This window comes from Colletotrichum phormii, assembly GCF_030913505.1.
Source record: "Colletotrichum phormii strain CBS 102054 chromosome Unknown BDP81scaffold_4, whole genome shotgun sequence".
Classification (NCBI taxonomy): Eukaryota; Fungi; Ascomycota; class Sordariomycetes; order Glomerellales; family Glomerellaceae; genus Colletotrichum; species Colletotrichum phormii.
In genome coordinates, this window is record NW_026851446.1 from 480,383 (window position 1) to 500,750 (window position 20,368).

The 20,368-nt window shown below is 53.6% G+C and overlaps 7 protein-coding genes across 7 annotated transcripts; 6 read left to right on the forward strand and 1 right to left on the reverse strand.

Annotated features, from left to right (window-relative positions):
* Window positions 1-929: 929 nt before the first annotated feature.
* BDP81DRAFT_159135 (uncharacterized protein) lies at window positions 930-1,566 on the forward strand. Its single transcript, XM_060581994.1, has one exon. It carries the CDS (start codon window positions 968-970, stop codon window positions 1,424-1,426), a length of 459 nt encoding a protein of 152 aa, XP_060448766.1. The 5' UTR covers window positions 930-967; the 3' UTR covers window positions 1,427-1,566.
* A 450-nt stretch (window positions 1,567-2,016) lies between these two features.
* Window positions 2,017-3,250, forward strand: BDP81DRAFT_159137 (uncharacterized protein). The gene has a single exon (XM_060581995.1). It carries the CDS (start codon window positions 2,158-2,160, stop codon window positions 2,959-2,961), a length of 804 nt encoding a protein of 267 aa, XP_060448767.1. The 5' UTR covers window positions 2,017-2,157; the 3' UTR covers window positions 2,962-3,250.
* A 3,612-nt stretch (window positions 3,251-6,862) lies between these two features.
* BDP81DRAFT_419474 (uncharacterized protein) lies at window positions 6,863-7,470 on the forward strand. Its single transcript, XM_060589780.1, has one exon. It carries the CDS (start codon window positions 7,026-7,028, stop codon window positions 7,347-7,349), a length of 324 nt encoding a protein of 107 aa, XP_060448768.1. The 5' UTR covers window positions 6,863-7,025; the 3' UTR covers window positions 7,350-7,470.
* An 896-nt stretch (window positions 7,471-8,366) lies between these two features.
* On the forward strand, window positions 8,367-9,294 carry BDP81DRAFT_458369 (FYVE zinc finger protein; the record flags this gene model as incomplete). The annotated part of the gene is made up of 2 exons (XM_060593404.1): window positions 8,367-8,840; window positions 8,908-9,294. The coding sequence occupies 2 exons, from the start codon at window positions 8,367-8,369 to the stop codon at window positions 9,292-9,294; spliced, it is 861 nt and encodes a 286-aa protein (XP_060448769.1).
* Window positions 9,295-13,424: 4,130 nt separating this feature from the next.
* On the reverse strand, window positions 13,425-15,616 carry BDP81DRAFT_367735 (GNS1/SUR4 family protein). The gene is made up of 2 exons (XM_060586548.1): window positions 14,462-15,616; window positions 13,425-14,409 (listed from the first exon to the last, which is right to left on the reverse strand). Exons 1-2 carry the CDS (start codon window positions 15,224-15,226, stop codon window positions 13,741-13,743), a joined length of 1,434 nt encoding a protein of 477 aa, XP_060448770.1. The 5' UTR covers window positions 15,227-15,616; the 3' UTR covers window positions 13,425-13,740.
* Window positions 15,412-16,260, forward strand: BDP81DRAFT_159167 (uncharacterized protein). The gene has a single exon (XM_060581996.1). It carries the CDS (start codon window positions 15,597-15,599, stop codon window positions 16,089-16,091), a length of 495 nt encoding a protein of 164 aa, XP_060448771.1. The 5' UTR covers window positions 15,412-15,596; the 3' UTR covers window positions 16,092-16,260.
* A 785-nt stretch (window positions 16,261-17,045) lies between these two features.
* Window positions 17,046-17,674, forward strand: BDP81DRAFT_159181 (uncharacterized protein). The gene is made up of 2 exons (XM_060581997.1): window positions 17,046-17,240; window positions 17,308-17,674. Exons 1-2 carry the CDS (start codon window positions 17,155-17,157, stop codon window positions 17,522-17,524), a joined length of 303 nt encoding a protein of 100 aa, XP_060448772.1. The 5' UTR covers window positions 17,046-17,154; the 3' UTR covers window positions 17,525-17,674.
* The last annotated feature ends 2,694 nt before the right edge of the window (window positions 17,675-20,368 follow it).

Here is a 20,368-nt window from a genome sequence, read left to right on the forward strand (position 1 = left end):
TAAAGAGAGTATATAGTTGTATTACTATATAAGAAGTTACTTGCTTAACAAAAGATATAAGTAGGTAAAAGATGCCCTTATATAGGCATGAAATGTCCCACTAAAATTTTCCATTGCTTATTAATTATGATTTTATTAATTACATTATAATTAATAAGTATTTACGTAAGTGAATGCGTAACTATAATATGTAATATCTTTCAAGTAAATTCCAGCACATTTTATTACCTTCCAGTGCCGTCTTTCGCTCACGTAAGCTTACATAAACAATTTTGCTTACGTAATCAAAATATATTAATCTATAACTCTTATAAATTAATATGATATATAATATGCTTACGTAATATGAATAATAAAGCAAATAATAAGGTAAAAGATTTACATTTTCAATAGTAATTAAACGGAAGTAATTACGTAAATAAATAAAAGATATTAACTATAAATAATTAAACGTAAATAATTATATAAAGTAGATAATTAAAAGGTATATAAGGTAAAATATAATATAATTATTTATATAGAATTAAAATTAAAATAATAATAGTATTATTATTCTTAAATAAAAAAGTAAAATAATAGACGCTTATATAATATGATTCCTTATTATAACTAATTAAAATAATCCTTTAGTTATAAGTTGAAGGTATGCCTATACCTACCGTACTTATTAACTTTTATTTTGACCTGGTTAGCTCTGCAGGCTGCCGTAGAGCGCCCTGTATTGCGCCAGCTGCTTATTCGCTCGCCAGGCGTTCGCCAGCCCGCGAACGCGCTTCGACAGCGAAGTGAGGTGGTGAGGAAAGTGAAGGACCCGGAATCGGAGCTTGTTCCCTGCACGCCCCGAGGTTTTTTGGTGGCCTTGCACGCCCTACGTCTTTGGCCTGAGGCAAGAGTGCGTCACCATGGATTGAGTAAGCGACCAATCAGAAGCTCGCGATAACGGCGCAGACACGACAGCCAATGAGAGATGAGGACCCTGCATCGATTGATGAATGGCAGGGATGTTGAAGCATGGCATGCAGCAAGGATACCTAAATGGGGTAAGCGCGTCTGTGCTCGCTCTTGTAAACAAAAGTGGTTCATTATCTCGATTCGCTCCTGCCCTCTCCTTGCACGACAAGGTACGTACCGCAACCTCACCACCACGGGCACGCAGTCAGCCTCCCAGCGAGACGGTTCTATCCTCAACTTTGTCACCTTGTCTTTTTGTGGCCCGACTCGAACGACCTCTCGTAGATTTGCATGGCATTTCTTTCGCTCTGCCTCTACGAAACCGCCCCCCCGGACGGCCGGACGGAAGAATAGGCCTCACAATTCACATCTTACGATTGCCATCGTCTGCTTGGCTGCCCGCCCTCCTGGGCGTGAGGATCACTGCCGATGCGACCCCAATCCAAAACTCACCGACAATCCACAACGCCCATAGCCGGTCCCGTCCCCTCGGATAGCCTCACCTGATTCTGTTATCGATGAAACCAACATTGCCCTTGGAGCTTCCTGCTTGACATATCTCCGGTTGATCAACCCCCCTGGCTTTTCAAAAGGACCCTCTGCCATCGGGAAGAGAGAGATGAGGCTCGTTTAACGACGACATGTCTCATTTGAACCTCAATCCGGGGAAGACCACGTCGCTCACACGCGAGCCATTGACCTGTAGGGATCATCTTTGATGGCGGCGAAACGCCTGCCCTGGGATCCTGGACTGACTATTTTCTCCCGGCCACCAACCGTGCCATTGGGCAAAGGGGTACGGACAGCCACCGGGCAGCGATAAGTCTCAGGGAGAATTCCTTTTTTTCCCTCATGAATCTGTGTCTACGGATACCCCAATATTCCAAGCCTATCGCTTGCTTCGCAGTTGGAGTATCCACCATTACCTGCAAAAAGTCTATCGAATCTTGATGTTGCCGGCCGCGAACAGGACAGAGTTGGCAGTGGACCGACTCAGTCACCCTATCATCTTACAGGGATAAACAGGTACTCAGCAACTGAAATGTCGGTGTCTTTCTTTTCTGCCGTTGGCTGGCTGGCGTCGTCGTCACGGCCATCATCGTCGTCGTCGCCCTCGTGGTGCCACGGAAACAAGTGGCGCAGGTTTGACAGAGAGCGCATTCTGGTCTTTGTCGCTCGCGTCTCATATCCTCCGCTCCGTCAGCAATGCAACCGCGGCCTCGTCGTCGTGGAGCGTTTCGCCTCCCCGTCAAAGGCATGGTCGGTTTGTCGGTGCCGGCATTGAGCCTCGGCCGGACGTTGCTGTCAGAAGAGGAAGACGCCCGAAGCCAACAGCCAGAAAACCACCGAGGTGCAGTGGACGGACGGGAGAGGCTGTGGAGTCGGCCAGATTCCGGGGACTCTTCACGTCTCCTGCGTCCTAGCGCTCGGCGACAGCGAACGAACAGACTGGCGTCGCGAGGCTGTGGCAAAGAAGAAGGAGAAGAGGGGTGGGCAGCGGGAGCTGGAGCTGGAGCTGCATTGGCTTCCCCCATTGTCAATGCTGCGCAGCCGTTTTGCCTGCTGGGATCCCCGCCACACTTGCACTGGACACCGCGGCCCTATCCACAGCTCGGGCGAGGCGGCAGGCCGTTCAGCGGCTCAGCCTGTTGTCTCGATGGCAATATCTCTCAGCACCACAGAAATTCGACCGCAAACGTTGAAGCGCCGTCTTGGGCGGGCCCTCTGAGCAACCTATTTGCAAATGCCAAGCCAAAGCGGTTCCGTAACGGCCACTGTCTCCAGGCTTCTGGATGTGTTCTGGAGCCGAGCATCGTGGGAGCGAGAGTGGAAGAGCTCCACCTGAGCGGTTCTCTTGCTGAAGTTTCTGGATCCTCTTCCTGCACCATGTTCTCAATTTGGCTCAGTTGCCCATCTGACCTCTGCTTCAAAGAAAGCTTCGCTTCGCGTTGCTTTGGGTTTCGTCTCCGGACGCTGCACGGATCCAGATACAGATACAGGGCCCATTGACCCCTCAATCTCCATCAGAGTGTGGCATCTCGCTGCTGAAGCTCCGGGGCTTCCTCGCAGACAATAGGCGCGGTGGGGTGTCGACGTCGACCTCTGTCGATTTCTCTCACTTGTCAAGTTTTCGGAGCAGATCTTTCATCTGTGGCTGGATTGGGTTTTACTCTTCCAGGAATTGATGGACGTTGGCCGAAATCAACGAGAATCGGAGGTTGCACTGCCTGCGTCATATTCAGTTGTTGAAATGACTCGGATTTGGAGACAACTTCTCCACGGACCCTAACAGCACACTGCGAGTTACAGAGTACATCTCGGAGTCTTTGCGAACGTTGGAGGAGTGAATTCAGGCCACGAAACAACGGGGGGCCAATGAGACAAACTCCCGTCCCTCTCTCACTCGGCCGACACGCCAGATCGGCCTGATGGGCCACTGGAAATCCGAACCATAGCGAACCTGACGTATTGGGTTGGAAATTGAATGATTTGTGGTCCCGGAAGACGTAGTCTTGATGGCAGAGCCTGTCGAGATCAACAAACTGGGTAGAGGCTAGAGCAGGACACTCCTAGCGTTCGTCATCAAGATGCAGGCGCTTGCGACTTGCGCACTGCGGACAAATTTGGCATGCCACTCAAGTCTCAACGGCCTCCTGTCACTTTTGCAAGCGTTGGACGGCGGTCGGGAGCCACAAAGCTGGCGGCGAATTGCAGCGACACCGCAAACGCGACTGCCAGACTCTGCCATGTGGTTGATCACCTCCGCAAATAGCACACCGACGTTGTGCCACACACCCCGCAGCAACCCCGTTGGCAACTGACGGCACACTTGCTGTGGTTGCTGCAGCTCCAAGACAGACAGACGACACGTCGTCTTCAGCCTGGCAAAGTGGACGGTGCATCAATCATCACGGAGGCTGAAGCATGGTAATTTCAGAAGTGGTGTTGGAGGCTGGAGCGAAGCCACCCTCGCCCACAAGCTATAAACCACAGTTTGAATGACGGACACCTTCGACCGTGCCAACCAGGCGAACAACAAGCAACAAGCCTCGACTGGGGAGGCTGGAGATCGGAGAAGGAGACAGCGAGTCACGGCGATTGGAAATGAACAGCGTTCGTCTGGTCCAGTCGACCAGTGCCAGTGGAGGATGAGTCCCCACAATGTGGAGAGGGAGAGAGAAACAGAGAGACCCCGGCCAGATGGCCGAATGCAGCAATTGAGCAGATGGGCGGTGGGTTTTGGCGCCTTTTCCCGTTGTTCAGACTTCAGCGTTTCCCCCGTCACGACCGCTCTCGACGTCTGCTAAAAGTCTGAAGAAGAACAAGGGCGACTCCAGGCGGTACGCTTCGCAGCGGTCTAGCATTATTCGTACCTGTGGCCCAGGCCAACTTCACGCCTCGTGAGCTGATTCATTGGACAACCAAGCAACTCAAGCAGCAGGGGTTAGCGTTTGCATGCCGCATCAGGCTCGAGTTCGAGACAATCCCAAGAGTCGAGAGTAGTCGAAATGCAACTCCTGTTGCTGGGCCTGGGTCTGGTTTCTGGGTCACGGCCGACTAACATGCAGCAAATCTGACCTGTCCATCATCACCAAGAGGGGCACTCAGACCAGGCGTTCCGACGTCGCACAGGACCATTGGGTCCCGCCTATCGCGGTGCACACGCATAAGGTATCCTGCAGGATGGACGTCTGGATGGATGCGCGCACGCATCCACGCATTCACGCATCGGGAGGGGAGGGGAGGGGAGGAGGGCGGATCGCCGCCAAAGAAGGATTCCTGTCGGGAACAGTATCACCGCATGGAAATGTGCTCAAGAGCACAACCAGCATCAACCTACTCATCACATCAAAGCTACCAGACACAAGCAAATTACTAAATGAACGCAGCCGCAAGGACATCTCCGGACAGCACTATACTCAAGAACAGAAATGGCAGTTCGATGTTTTGCGTACGTACGAGCAATCACAAGATCGAGAGTTCCATGTCCCTGTGAGTTCTCGGTTCATTCCCCCCTGCTTCACGCTGGGCGAACGGCGAGCCGCCCCATCCATGGAAGAAGTGGAGGAAGGATCCCCGAATCCCGATATGCGTTGACGAGCCCGCCTGGTCGATGCGAGCGTGAAAGCGATACCGGCGGCAGCCGGCAAAAAAAGAAAAAAAAAAGAAAAAAAAGGTACGAAGTACACACACCAGAGTCCAGATCGGTCTCTGTCCGACGGCCCCTGGCAATGTGTATTTCGGGCCACGGCGGTGACGATGCAGCAACCGCAGTGTGGAAGAGGAGCCGCATCGTGAAGCGGCAATAAACATGAACCTTCTTGGACCAACCCAAGAGCAGCTATTACGTTGAGAAAATTTAACTTACCCACCCTTCGTGTAGGTAGTTGCCGTCGTCACCTAGGCTCTAGCTGCCGGCACTTACAAGCAGACGCCAAAAACGGCCATCGTCCAGAGAAGAGCCAAGGCGATATTGCGGTCTTTCTCCGGAGTGTCAAAAATGGCTGGAGAACTGGAGTAGTTCGTAACTTGGTACCAGCCAGGCAATAAAGTGACGAGGCGGGAGCGCGACGTGAAGTGGGTTTTTGGAGGGCCATCGTGTCTCAAAGGTTCACCCCGACAGCTTTCTCACCCACCGCTAATTTACGGGCTACAGGCGCTACAGAAGCATTATTGCTTTTTTCTCTATCCCGTGTTTTTTTCTTTTGTTTTTTCTGCTCTCTGCAATACGGAGTACAGACACTCGTCTTCGAGACCCTTGGGACTGGGTAACCTAGTCACTTACTTGGGAAGCTGGGGCAGTTGAAAGCCCGTGATCTCGAATGACACGAGCTTGGCCCGTCTAGAAGCTCTGCAAAAGGGCCAAGAGTTCCTATGAACTAAACCTTAGAGGAAGGTACAGAGGCCGTTTGTAAGGATAGGTTCGGTATCCCGGGGGTATTAGCGGCGGCTTGACTGCGACAAGAAGAAGGAGACTGAGTTGAAGACACGCGAGCAGCCCCGTACGTCAAGGAGGTTCCCAGCGATCTTCATTCAACGACGTGGGCAGCGCGGGCTAGCGGCGTGGATACAGGGCATTCGCCTTACGTACAGAATAGCCGCTTCCAATTTCAGGGTCCTTTTTCCCTTTCTCGAATCTTGTAAGCAAAGCAACCTCGGACCTTGCTTTCTCGACTGGGTATGGCATGGCATGGGGGGTGGTTGATGGTCACGGACAAGACGAGACGAAGGGAACAATAAGCCGGAGGAGCGCACAGAAGCTGAAGCGAGCAACAGAGAGACAATGCCGGGGGGGCGTGCTGAAAATGGAGCGAAGAAAGAAGGCGAGGAGGAGGAGGAGGAGGAGGAGGACTGGTGGAGGCTAGGGGAGGAAAGGAGAGGAAACCGCGGGAGGCTTGGAGGGCACTTTCGGAGGAGGGAGTTTGAGAGCCACTGTGGAAACACATTCTTCCACGAGCAGAGCCAAAGCCAGAGCCCCAGAGCCGTGAGAGCCAAAGGCACGGGAGGCTATCCGTTCTACGGTGGCAGTTGGGACGAGACAAGGATCTGGTGGCTCCCCGGGGTATCGTCCTGAGTTGGACAAGGGTTCGGACCTCTTTACAGCCAACCACGACCCGGGTAGAAGGCCGCTGCCCACCCGGCGACAGGACCAGGACGGTGGCTAAGCCGCTTCCAGGCTAGGAGACGCTTGGCCTACTCTGGCCTTTGGGCTTCTTCTTTTTTGGCTGTGGCTCTGGCTCTTTTGGCGGTATTTTACTTGGGAAGGGCCTTCCGGGGGAGGTGGAACCACGGCGCGGAATTGGGAGGGGGGAAAAGGACTGGGAGTCTGAGAGAGAGAGAGAGAGAGAGAGAGAGAGAGAGAGAGAGAGAGAGAGAGAGAGAGAGAGAGAGAGAGAGAGAGAGAGAGAGACTCCGGGGATTCCTTGCAGCGCGAAAGGGCGGTCGCCGCCGTCGCCGCGATGATCGTGGCCGCCGCCTTTGCGCCTCACGTTTCTGCGGTACGACACCCTGGGACCGCGCTCCCTTGACTGACTACTAACCAGGTGGTGTGTGGGTGGCCAGAGCTGCTCTGGATGTGCTTCTTTTTGAAGTTTCTCACGAGGACGGCAGTGAGTATTGTAGGTTTATACGTGTACTGTTTGGGTCACGATAATGGTTTTGGCTTGAAGGTTGTATGTGTTGGAGTTGAGGTAAATAAAAACTTTAAACTCAGCAACGGGTGGGTGTATAAGTTGGTAGCGAAACCAGAGAAACGGCGAGGCAAAGCGTTGTGGGCAGAAGAAAGTGACGATGGACCACCTTTGGAGGAGAGAGTACGGAGTACATACTGCGTACGCACAGAGGAAGGAAAGCCATGCCGAGAGAAGACAGATAGAAAGAGACAGAAAGAGTGGTAGAGGGTGTGTGTCCTGTTTACGGCTTTCATCTCTCACACCCACCACGTCTCTTGAAGCAGATAGGTACGGATAGAGGCGAGAGTGACGACGAGAATGAGAGAGAGAGAAAGATTGACTGAGAGAACGAGAGAAAGTGAGTGAGAGACACGCCCCCCTCCCATTCCTCTCTTTCTCTCTCTCTGTCCCGTCTACCACTGTGGATGATCTGGCAAGTGAAGAAGAGGGCGGGCAACTCCTTCCGCCAATTGCCGCAGGAATAAATCTAATAGGGAACCCCCCTTCCCTTTCCACCCACCGCCTATACGCAGTACTTCGTACGCGTAGGCACTATACTGGGGTACGTACTACCTACAGCGCACCCCCCTCCATGACTGAATCGCCCTCAAGGCTGCTGGTCCCTCATTCCCACGCCCCCCTTTACCCCCCCCCCCCCCCCCCCCATTCCGCACCCCCGAGTCTCGTCCCATCCATTTAGACCCCAAGCATCCCGCCCAAACTACTTCACCAATCCGCTCCCCTCCATCGCAACGCACGCATCTTTATTTTTGCTGCGATTGCCTCCTCTTCCACCACTCCCGATCAGGTCATCTTCACCTCACTTACACCTCACATTCACAAGCAAAAAGACAAAGTACGACCTCGTTCAGTGGCACAGCGCATCCTTATCTCCGCACCGAAAACCAACGCGATTACAACCACAAATATACCCATCCCTCCACCGATCCTCTTCATCACGCTTCGATCCAACGGTTTACACCAGGTTTAATACGGAGCATTTCCGAATAAACGCGACGCCACAACCACGTCTCGTTCTCTTATTCTAATACAAAACACTCCGTCGCAACAAATCCTCGTTGCTTCCTATCGCCGACTCTCACGAGAAATCAACCACGCGCTTCGTCGAACCCCAGCAATCGAGCGCCGCCAATACCTAGAACGTATTGCACCCTTCACCGCCAAGCTTCACTTACACACCAGCAATAACCTACCAACCAATCCCACCACGGTTTCGACACAATGGCAACCGACCTCATAATGCCTACCCTCGCCGAGCAGCGCGGCCCCTCCTTCTACCCCCAGGATCGCCCTCACTTCACGCACACTCGATCCCAGTCTTTCCAAACCGTGCCGCAACCCCAGCCCTTCCGCAACCGCACATCACCCTTGAGCACTCCTCACGAGGGCTCTCCCACCTCGCCCAAGTCGTGCCTCACCGAGTCGATTCGCCCCGTCTACGTACCCGCCGTCCTCCGCCCGAACCAGCACCACTCCAAGAAGCCGCGCGCCCCCAAGGTCGAGGACCTGGACGGCGAGGATCTGCTCTGCTTGCGCCGCGCCAACAGCAGCTTCATCAGCCTCCCCGGCTTCAGCGTTCTCGGAGCCAAGCTGTCGCGCCGCTCTACTGGCGACAGTGGCAAGGTTATTGACCTTGAGCTGGACCCTGAGCTCTTCCCCGACGTCGCTGGCGAACCCACCCGCAAGCACTGGAAGGCATGTTAGCTCTTGCGACATTCTCAATTATTTGCCTCGAATTATAGAACTAACACAAATCCAATAGCCTGATTCCGAGTCCATCATGTGCGACGACCCGACTTGCAAGCGCAAGTTCAACGCCCTGAACCGCCGCCATCACTGCCGCCGTTGTGGCAACATCTTCTGCGGCGCCCACTCTGCCGACGTCATCCCTCTAGATGAGGACTGCAACTACAACCCCCGAGGAGCCCTCGCTCGCGCCTGCTTCCACTGCTTCACCGAATTTAAGGTATGGAAGAGCCGTAACGGCAGCCGCAGCGGTAGCGACCAGAGCTCCGACTCCTCTGGCACCCCGTCGAGCCCCATCGTCGCGAGCCCCATTGCCCCGATGATGCCCGGCATGCTCCCGCCTACAAAGGGCCCCGAGGTGGCTGCCAGCGTCCCTCGCGACTGGAACTGGAGCACTTTTTAAATGCACACTATGCATCGGAGACAAAAAAGAAAGTACAAGGGTATCATCACACCCTGCGGATTACGACTCACGGCCTTAATGAAGAGCGAAACCATAGAATCATAGACTTACTCACACGACGGTGGCGATTTTCACCAACCGCCCCGACGATACCAGACATGGAAAAAACACAACACACACAACAAACCTCTTCGACACACATCGATACCCACTAATGGACTGTACTATGCGTCACCCATTATCACTTTCATCTACAATAGAACGCCTCATCGGTTTTCGAGCCCAGCCGAATTGGCTTGGACTCTGGTTTGCATTTACAGCGTGGCGTTGGAACGGATACTCAAAGACTCGGATTTGGCTTTTTGCCAAACTCCCCCATATCATCGCATATGGAAAAGGGGTTGTTTTACGGGAAAGCGATACACACCGGGCTCTTAATTTTTCACAACACTCCAGTTTGTATGGAGTTTAGCGGCATACCCCTCTGAAGGTTCTATACCCTGATGTGACGGCCACATGCTTTTCGCCCCCGCGTACTCGGATCTCCATCCGGGGGTATGACTTATCTTACACCTGAGATGGAAGGGAAAAGAGACGAGAGGGCGGAGCAAGTCGGCCGAACGTCTTCATGGGATCGGCGTTGCGTGTATTTAGAGTTGCCGTCACCGTATTGGTTGACGGATTGGAGACCCGAGAGAGGAGGGACGGGGAAGGGGAGGAAACAACCCGGACGGGGCGGGCGTTGCAGCCAACCTTGTTTGCGCCTGCGGCCGAGTCCAGCCACTCTCACCCTCTTGAGGTCTCGAAAGAAGAAATACAAACAATTGCAAACAAACTCTCCCATGATCCAAACCTTGCCTTATCTGTGCCTGATAATATGTGTGGTGTATGATGTTTGCCTGGGGGCGTGAATATTGGAGTTTTCTTGGGTGGCTTACCGGTTGGCACTTGATGGTTTCCGCGTGTATACGGCGTAGACCCGGAAGGCATGCGGAACCTTGCTTCTATAAAACCGTTTGAGTGAGCCTACTGGTGGATGAGAACAACACACATCTTGCCCCTGGTACCCGTTGGCCCAAGAGGCTATTGCTCGACGGTGTACATGTCTGGTAAATCAGCAGGCCTCGGCCATTCTAGTCTCAAGGTCTTGTCATATATAGTTTCCCACGGAGACGAGAATCAAGGTGTTTGTCATTCGGAGTGGGAATGGTCTTTTGGGTATACACTGCTGAATACGACACGAGCGTTGACAAGTGGTGTTGTCAAGGTCTTGTGAGTCCGAATAGCTGGATAACAAGAAACCCGTGGCTTGCATAGTTACTTCTGGTAGACCTAGCACACACATCAAGTATGATGAGACGATTAGCTGTCAAGCTCGCGAATCCAAGTGGCCTCTTGTCTAGGGACTCTACAGCTAGAGAAAAGACGAGTGAGATTCTATAGTCATCGCCAGTAGGCATGTGACAGAAAGCTCCAACTTCTTCCTTACGGGCTCGCGCCGCAACGACTAGGTTCAACGTTTCCTATACACGGTGTAACCCTTTTGTCAGGACATGGCAGCTGTTGCTTACACGTTCATCAAAAGGTCATGATGTCCTTCTTTTTCGATAGGAGACTTGGGAGGGTTTTTCTTAATTCCTTTTACGATGCTTGACTCACCGCTCAAACGGTCAGATGTCGTTGAGCTGTGTGTGGAGTGGAATCGGTCAGCATGAGGTAGGTCGTGTGCGGTATAAGGCAGGTCAGGTCAGGTCAGGTCAGGGTCGTTTGGTGGTGGCAGTGAGCGGTCGGTGGTTGTGCTGAGTGGTGGTGGTGGTCATCGTTCTTGAGCCGAGGGTAGCCTAGCGTCGACATCGACGTCGGACCCTACACGGATGCATTCCTTTCCTCCTCTCTCTCAGATCTTGTTGTCTCTTTGCCATCTGACTGCTCACATTTCACGTGTCTTTCTTCATATACTATTTGACTCGTTTCCATCGACCAGGCACTCCTATCTTAAATGTATATTTCCACCCTCTCCTTGAGGATTTAGATTCGCCTCCTATAAGACTGCTGCAAAGGAAGGGCGGGATTTGACTAAAACTGGGAAGACTACCTTAGGCTAGGCTGGGCAACACGATGATGTATGGGCGGGTATTCGAAGTGGAGGCGACTTAGTAAACCCCCCCAAAATTCCTAAGGAGCCTCACGAGAAAGTAGGTGAGCAAGGCCAGATGGAAATCAAGGTCACGGTGAGCAAAGAAGAAGAGGAGGTGAGGCCAAACATATCTACCTAGTCTCCGCGCGCCTGGTGCGGTTGCGATTTAGCTCGAGGGTGAGCTTGGGGAGGAGCTCGAGCTTAGGAGACTAGCCCAGCTAGGCCTTCACGCGGAGAGAGAGAGAGAGAGAGAGGGGCGTGTATGTACATTTGCATACGTGTGTATGGTAGTATCTAGGCACGTAGGTGAGCGTATACGTGTATGTACGCGAATGATTCATCGCCGTAAGCTTCATGGTGATTCGTCTATCCGCCTCTCCGCCTTGTGCTACAGAATCGAGCCAGGCTTGCTAAGCAAGTCTTAGCAAAGGGGGGCTGTTAGCCAATATAGCTCTGCAGGAGCGTTATATAGGCAGGCTTGTGGCGGCAGAAACAAAGTTTTGAAGCATTGAAAGCGCGTTCACCTTGTTGGCCTTCATGCTACTTACAACCCGATTTACCACTTGTGGTATACTAAACAGGCTGATTCATCTTTGTGGCGATACGAAGCACATGTGCGTGCAATATTACGACAAGTGGTGTTGGGAATAGTTTTATTCATGTGCGGAAAGAGATGATGAGCCAAGTGTATAACAACGCCCAGAGCCCAGGGCGGCTGTGGCCGTACGAGAGAGAGACACGCCAGATAGTCTCACAAAGTTGGACGAACGCGGCGACATCTCGAAAACCGATCTGCAAAGGCTACCTTAGGCTTTAACGAATACCTATGCCACCCCACGAATCCACAATTCCACACCAGGTGTTTCTTTTTTCCCCCATCCAAGGGCCGAGACATTCCCGTCTCAATTGGCGGCGTTGTGCCCAAGTGGGACGAAACGTTCCCCCAAGACAATAAGAGGAAACTAGGTACTTGACATTCATATGCAATCGTCGACATGGCGTTTCGTGTCGATACTTCTCGAGGTGTCCTTGCGCCCGTTGGCATCGGGTATGTTTTCGAATTCGTGTTGCAAACTGCAGTGGTGACTCGACCGGCGTAGGCACGCAAGAACTCGCTCATTCTCAAGCTTGCTCGAAGCAAGAGAATAGAGACCATACCGTGACGAAGATGAAGTCATCTCCGATTCATATTCCCCCGCCATGATATGCTGCTAGCTCTTGTTTGCCATGTCGCAGGTTAGACGGACATGCTTCCAGCAACATCGACTTCTACCCACCCCCCCCCCCCCCCCCCCCCCCGACCCAGACACCTCAAAGTCCGTCCTGTTCCTTACTTGAGAGAGTCGTGGTGGCTTAGACGCTTTGACAGAACCAGAAAGGTTGTCGAGGACTCATCACTCCTTTCTACCCTGTCGGCCTGTTGTGAGGTTGAAGCAAACGACTGTTGTCGCGTGACCTGGGCGCATGGTTGACTCAAAACACTCGGATCTTCAAAGTGAGTCACTACACTTTCCCCAGAAAAGCCAGAGACAGTAGGCAGTCACGATCAAGAGATCGGCAAGGTGGATCTGCGGGTGAAGAGAAGGAAAAGAGGCTGAAGACGGCACGCATTCGGTACGCCCACCCCCCCTTCCGACCGCATCGGAGTGAGCTCCGATTTGGCCCCACCCGCATCCGGAAGACGACGAAAAACTGCGGAAAAGATGGTCCGGCGGATCGGACCCGACAGCTCGGGTCCAAACCCCACAATTCACCGCCGCCTCGTCGTCAACACGAGGTGGCTTTTTCACATCGCCGCTTTCCGTTTCCGGAGCGTGTCGTTAACCATCTGCCTCGATACCCCCGGATGTGAATCGACGACGAGCTGAGCTAAGGTATACATACCACTCACGTATAACTAAAATGACCACGATATGGTCTTGGCTCTGCCGTATTGTTCCAGATTGGAGGGTACAAACACCCTTTTTGAACCAAGATCGGTACGCATCAAAGTGGAATAAGTAAACTTGATATTGATGATGACTATACATACTTATACCGGATGGATGACAACCGGCTCGCCCTATCTACCCTGCGCGCGAAATGCAAGACACTAGACGGTCACGACTAGATAACGAGCGCTCCGGGTGATGCAAATGCTTTACCCCCAATCATGTTTTCCCAGCTCAAAACGCCGTTGAATCAAACGCCATGCCGCCTCCACGAGAACCTCTCTCTCAGGCTTCTCTTCCAGCCGTGTTTCCCCTGTTCCGTTCTTTTTTTTCCCATTACGTCCTTGATCAGGACCGATCCATGCGTGCCAGCTTTCCCTAGTGCTTGGCCTTGCCGTTGCCAGCGCGCTTGGGGCTGCCCTCGACGTTGTACGAGGCAGAACCATTGTAGATCTCGCGGTTGACCTCGCGAGCGGCGTCCCAGCCAGCCTTCTCCGCCAAAGTGACATTGCTCTCGCGGCGGGCCTTGCCCTTGCCCTTGGGCGCGGCGGTGCTGCGGCGGATGTAGCTGCGGATGAAGAACATGACGAACAGGTAGGTAAGCGGCGCCAGGTACAGGACGTTGAGCCAGATGGCAAAGGTCTCGCCGCTGGTGGTGACGCAGGGCTGGGTGACGAAGATGGTCTCGGCAACGAAGCCGGGCTGAGGGGGAGCAGCAGCGGCGGCGGCGGCGACGGAGACGGAGACGGCGGCAGCCTCCTCAGCGACCTTGGCAGAAGCGCCAAAGACCATATCCTTCAGAGCCTCAAAGGCGCCAGTTGCGGCAGTGGCAACGGTCTCGGCAGCAGTGCTGGTGGATGACTGGGTGATGGCATCGGCACCCTTCTTGGCAGTGTGAACAGTCACGGGGACGGTGTAAGACACGAAAGAGTGGGCCATGGCGTATGTAGCTCCGACAAGGAACTGGGTGATCTGGAGAGTGGTGAGGGTTCGCTTGATGGCCATGGGGACGCGGATGTTGAAAGCGGTGATGGTGTAGTAGGTGTACTAGGCGACTGTTAGCAACACTTCAATTGAGCGAGAAAGGCGCAAAACTTACCATCATGGCGTGGATGAAGGAGTTAACCAGGACGAACATCCAGATGGGGGCGGACATGTAGCGCATACCAGCCCACATGCACATCATGGCACCGGCGTGGTGGTAGGTCTGGAGGGTGGAGCTGAGCTTGCCCTTGGCGAGAATGATGAAGGTGTCGAGAACCTCGTAGAACTTGCTCAGGTAAAAGATCCAGCCGTAGAAGGCGAGTCCCTCGTTCCAGATTCTGCCAGTGGCCTCACGGCTGGGGCGTCCATCAAAGCCAAGAGCGTTGTTGCCGGTCAAGCTGGACCAGTAACCGACAGTCTCGTTGTAGACAGTGGCGGCGCCGAAACCTCCGTTGCCGTTGAGCTGGCAGAAGCTGTCGGCAGTGGCAGCCAGACCATTGGGGCCAAAGGGGCTCACGACGCTCCTGCGCATGCCGCCGAGCATGCCCCAGAAAGTCCAGGCCGAGTAGACGGCGAGGAAGACATTGTGCAAGACAACGAAAGCGAAGAAGGGCTTGGTCTTGCTGATTCCCCAAGGCTTACGGTTGGTCGAGTTGTTGTACTTGTTCAGGAGCTTGACGGTGACTGCGTACAGTGCGGCGATGGTGATGGGCACCCTGGGGTCGAGGGCAGCGGTGAAGATGTGGTCGGGAATTTCGACGGGGGGCGCGGCGGAGATGGAACCGGGGAAAGGTGGGGGGATGGCCATATGCGCGCCGTCGGGCGGGAAAGTGAAGAGGGAGGCGGACGGGAGCTCGCCGAGCACGGTGACGCCGACCATGGTGGGGGTTAATTGACCAATTGAGTTGGGGCTTGGTTTTTTGGAAAAAGTTGCGGTCCCGCCAATGTTAATTGCTCGGGCGTTGGGGAATTTGCTGAGTCGCGGCAATTGGAGTGACAAGCTAAGCAAGCTAGACACACACACACAACAACGCACGCACGTTCGAAAGTCGTTTGTGACAGTAATGTCTCGGCACGAAGACTGACAGCTGTAGTGCTAACACACTCGGGTATTGGCTCGGTGGTGGAAGAGACGGTAGGTAGTCGGTTCGATCGTCGAGCGACTGGTATGCGGTTCGGTCCGGAAGAGGTGGTGGACGAACGTGGGAGAGAAGAGAGGACAAGAGAGAGAGAGAGAGAGAGAGAGAGAGATGGAAACTCTTTTTTTCTCTCAGACGGAGTGGCACAGAGTGGTCTGGCGAAAGAGAGGGCTCGAGACAGAGTCCAAGACAACGTTCCTGTCCAACGAAGGGCTGTCGAAGGAGACGCGAGTGCCGGGTGAGCTTGGGAGAGAAGAAGGGAATAGAGAAGGAAGAAGGGACAACAAACGACAAGGTCAATGCGAAGGGACCCTCGAGGCCTTAATATGGGGAAGGGGAAGGTTGAAATTCTGGATGAGAGAGAGAGTGACCCAGAGACCAGAGAGAGAGAGAGAGAGAGGTGTGGATAAATGTGCTGAGACTAAGACCAGCGGCTCCTCCCTTCCCACCTTTTTCCCTTGCCTTGCCTTACGGATACCGTGCCTTGCCTTCCCCTTCATCAACCCCCTCCACCCCGGCACACCAAGTACCAAGTATATATGTAGCTCCGGGTTAAGTGATGGATCTGGCGGGGAGTGTCTTCATCAGGGCTCACTCGGCACTTAGTGTGTACGGAGTAGGGAGAGAGTGTGGAAAGAAGTTTGTCTTTTTTTGCTCGGGCTTTAGTCATAAGCAATGCTGCTGGGGCCAAGGCGCAACGGCAACGGAACGGATGAGATGCGAGGCGAGACGATGTGATGCAAGTCAAGACCACACAAAGTGCACGCACGTCAAGTTTCTGCTTAGTTGAAAAGCAAAAGGCACCCGCACAACGGGAGGTGTCAGGTGCGGCACGGCCAACGGCAACGGCAACGGCAAGGCGGCTGTCTGTCTCTGCCCCAGACCACGGAGTGACGATGGCTATCCGTACTCTCTTGCTTGGTGGGAGATGAGGTATCTGATGTCGTGGTGTCTTGCCTTGCCTTGTCATGTCTCGTCCTGCTCGCACTAGCTTCTCAATGCTATGCGACGTTGAAGCACGTACTTTGTCACTTTCATGTACCTTTCCACACATAACCATGCCCCCTCACGACTCTTCAAGCAGCAGACAGGAAGAATAAAAGTCTGGGAGAATCCAAGTAGTTCACGTAGGTGTCAATCGGTGAATCTGGAAAGCATGAGATCCAAGGTGCCTTCCTCCCCTCCTGCGAAGGAATACATCATGTAAGGTTTCTGAGGCAAGGTACCAAAGTACCTGACAACAACGGACGGATCAAACCCCCAAAATATGCCGGGAAAATGCAGGCGCACATGGCCCCTCGCCGCCTTCCTGAAGTCGCAAGTCTCTCGTGCGCGCTTGCCCGGCTTGTTGGGTGGCCGCGGGAGGTAGTAGGTACTACTCAATGTGGATTCCACCACTGACATCCGCAGCCGTCGATTCGACACGGCAGGTCCTGCCAAGCTCTTAAAGGCACATGTTCTTTCCGTTCTTCCTCGCCAGTGATGACAGTGACCAGCTGTCTGGAGACAAAAGACCGGGGCATACTCCATACAGAGTAGGTATGTATGTACCTCCTAGTGCCGGTGGATACTTGCTGGGTACACCAACCTTGAACATTGTTGAGAGGCACATGAATAACAGCTCGAAGCTTGACAACGGACGAAAGGCACTGCAAACCATCACCGGTTCATGTTAAGGCAAACGGCCTCGACCACATTGGCACCACTGGATGGATGGATGGATGGATGGATGGATGGATGGATGGATGGATGGGGGTGGGTTCGGTTCGGTTCCATCTTCCCATCCAAGCTCAACCTGCTCTAAAATGACCAAATTCCTCAGTTCTTGCCTCGGCTTCTTTCGACATCATCCTTGTTCCGTCGTTAAAGCCCATCCTGGCACCTCAAGCAAGCATGGGGGGGGGGGATTTGCAGGATGGGCCCGAGCAACGCCAAAGATACAAGCTACCAAGACCAATGGCGGGGGGGGAAACCAACAGCTTAATCGAGCCTTGAAGAAGACGACGAGTCGACGACCACTCTTGCAAATTTGCGACTGACTAGGCGGCGATATGGCAACGCCGAAATGCGGCTGCGAACGGGTTTACACGCCCCGGAGCAAATGTCCCAGAAGGGTTCAACCGATTAAGCATCGCACGTTGAACGAGAGAGAAAAAAAGTCTTTGCGCCGCGGCAGCCTGTATCCGTACGTCTGTACTCCGTACGATACCTCGCAGCCTCTCACTCACCGATGTGCGCAGTTCGTCAGGCGCTTTGAAACGGTTGAAAAGCTGCGGCATGGATCTTGCTTGGGGACGTTGCCGGAACCCATTGCCCAGCCCAGAGTCCCAGACATCTGTCTTTCCGACAACGGCAATGGCGCATTGGGAGCTTTGGACACCAGCTCCAACTCTATTTTCGGGATATGGCCACGGCTTTCTCTCGCCGGCCCAATCTCGACACCTCTTTTGGTATTATCAGAACTCGCAGTGGCACTCACTGACTTGTGCCCAGTCAGTGCCCTTGGGTCACGCTACGTCGGACGTTATGCGATGGCTACGAGAGAGATCACCATGAGATCAATGTTGGGCAAGGCCTCAAGGACAACCGACTCTTACAAAACCCCATCGGGGGCTCCGGACTCCTGAAGTCCTGATCAGGGCTGCAACTGATAATCACGAGTCTGGTCAAGTCTGCGCAACGCAATTCTCATCCTGGAGACTTGCAGCCGGGTTGTCAGGGGCCCGTGGCCATCGCCGTCCTTCTGGAAGCCCAGGCTGACACCCCTTGCAACTTGCCCCTGGTCCGTTGTGGGTGGTTAGTGGGGGATGCGACAGGTACTCTCCGTTGTTGGACGCAGTTCCTGATAACGTCAGCGTGGGCTTTTGGTGTCACACACTAACGCGTATGAAGTAGTCCACGTCACGAATCATCAAGTGTCCATCCGCCGTGGAGCATGGCTACCCGACCTTCGTCCTTTTTGTTGGGGGAACGCTAAGCCCAATTCTGTCAATCTTCTCTTCATCGTATCGAAGTTTTTTTTTCTTCCCTCTTTTTGATTTCCACCTTTCTCGATTACGGACGGTCTTGTTGAAGGCAAGGACCCTCTTTCTCCCATTATCTAATCATCATGAAGTCGCTGAATGACCATCGTTTGGCATGTGAGCGACAAGGGGCCATGATCTTCGCCATCCCCCCGTGCTTCTCAATGCGGTACGCGACCAAGATTCCGTCATCTGTTGATGATGGTATTGTCACACGAGTTCGGAGCAGACGGGCTACTCGGCAGGAATGGACAAGAGTGTATTGCTTTATGATGCCAAAGCTTGCTCGTACTAATTAGCAGTACATGTTGAAGTCTCTTAAGGAGCGTCAACGTACACAGACATGACATAATGCGTCGGCGGTAGCACTCACACGACAGTCTCTTGTGTAATACCTCTGTACGCTGTACATGTTATCAACCAAGCACTTACAACAAAGTCGTCTCCCATGCTCTCTGTCTTCGTACGGATACTTACTTTTGCCTACCGCAGTTGCAACACGGAAATCAGCCGACCAGGAAGAGCTTGCTGGCTTACGCGCCTTGTTCGCCGTCAGTCAACAATTCTTCGCAGATCGACTCTCACATGCATTTTCCAAGTCGTTCTCGTTTCCTTTCCCCAACAAATTCGGCTTCAAGGGCAAATCCCGGCCCCAGCTTCCCCTTTGAACCCTCTTGGCCGCCAGACCGCCCATCGCCAGATGACACCCAGCCCCCCTTGCACGGATGGATAGACCCGCCGCTGGACCCTGAAAAGTGTCCACGTCAGGTTTAGCCGCGGCCTGTAGCTGCAGGTTTGAGGGGGAGCCAATCTTGCATTTTTGGCCACCATACCCACCGGGCCACGTCCGCCTGCTGTCAGTGTTAGCTCGATTCGCCGCTTACATGTCCGCTCGCCCGGGCTCGTAGACCCCCGGCGAAGTTGATGGTGCCAAGCGGCAGACCCGATGCGCCACCGGCAGTCGGACCCGGATGCCCCAGGACCGGACCGCGCCGTTCTCTCTAGCGCCGGACCGGAAACTGATGCCTTGGCTCATGCGTCGGCGCAGCACACGGCGCCGGTCGTCCGCAAGTTGTCAGCCATGGATTACAGCGGCTGTGCTTGAGACGGAAGAGGCGGCGGGCCGCCCAATGCCGGGTCCGTGACGACGGGCCTGGTTCCTACAAAACGTACAACTTGTGCAACATTCGATTCTGGCGATGTCACTCGCGATGCTCCGGATCAAGATCGTGGTCATGCCAAAGGATCGTTCGATGCAGCTTCCAACAAACAAGTTCATGACAAGGACAGCTGGGAAACATATGCGTTTTCTTGCCCGTTTCAATCAGTCCATGCGAGCCGAGGCTCAATGCTTCCCCGGCCGAGTCGATGAGACGCATCATCGATCTGCCCCACAATCTAAGAATCTCACCCCAAGCCACGGTAACGTACGATCTGCAGCAGACAACCCAGCATCATTCCTGTCGGCGTCGCTGTGCACTTTCAAGCTTAACGGGCGAGTCCGGCAACCTGTCCATCATCTGGGGCCATGGTGGCTGAATTATCGACAAACATAAGCTCGCGGCTGTGTCGTTTCAAAACCAAGACGCTTGAGATGGTCTAGCATGAGGCAACACGTGCAGCAGCCGCGGCTCTATTCGTTCGACAGTGGGATGCCGCATCGGGCGTCTCTTTGCTCCCACTTCAGTATTGCTTCATGCAGTGGGATACCGTGAATATGGCGTCGAAAAGGGACTTTTGTTTGGTGATGACTGATGAAGAAACCATCGGATTCCGATGAGGCCCCGTCGCCATCGAGCCTAAGTCCCCGTTCCCCGCCTCAAGCAGCTTCTCTCAACTCTCCCCATTCCCGCACTACGC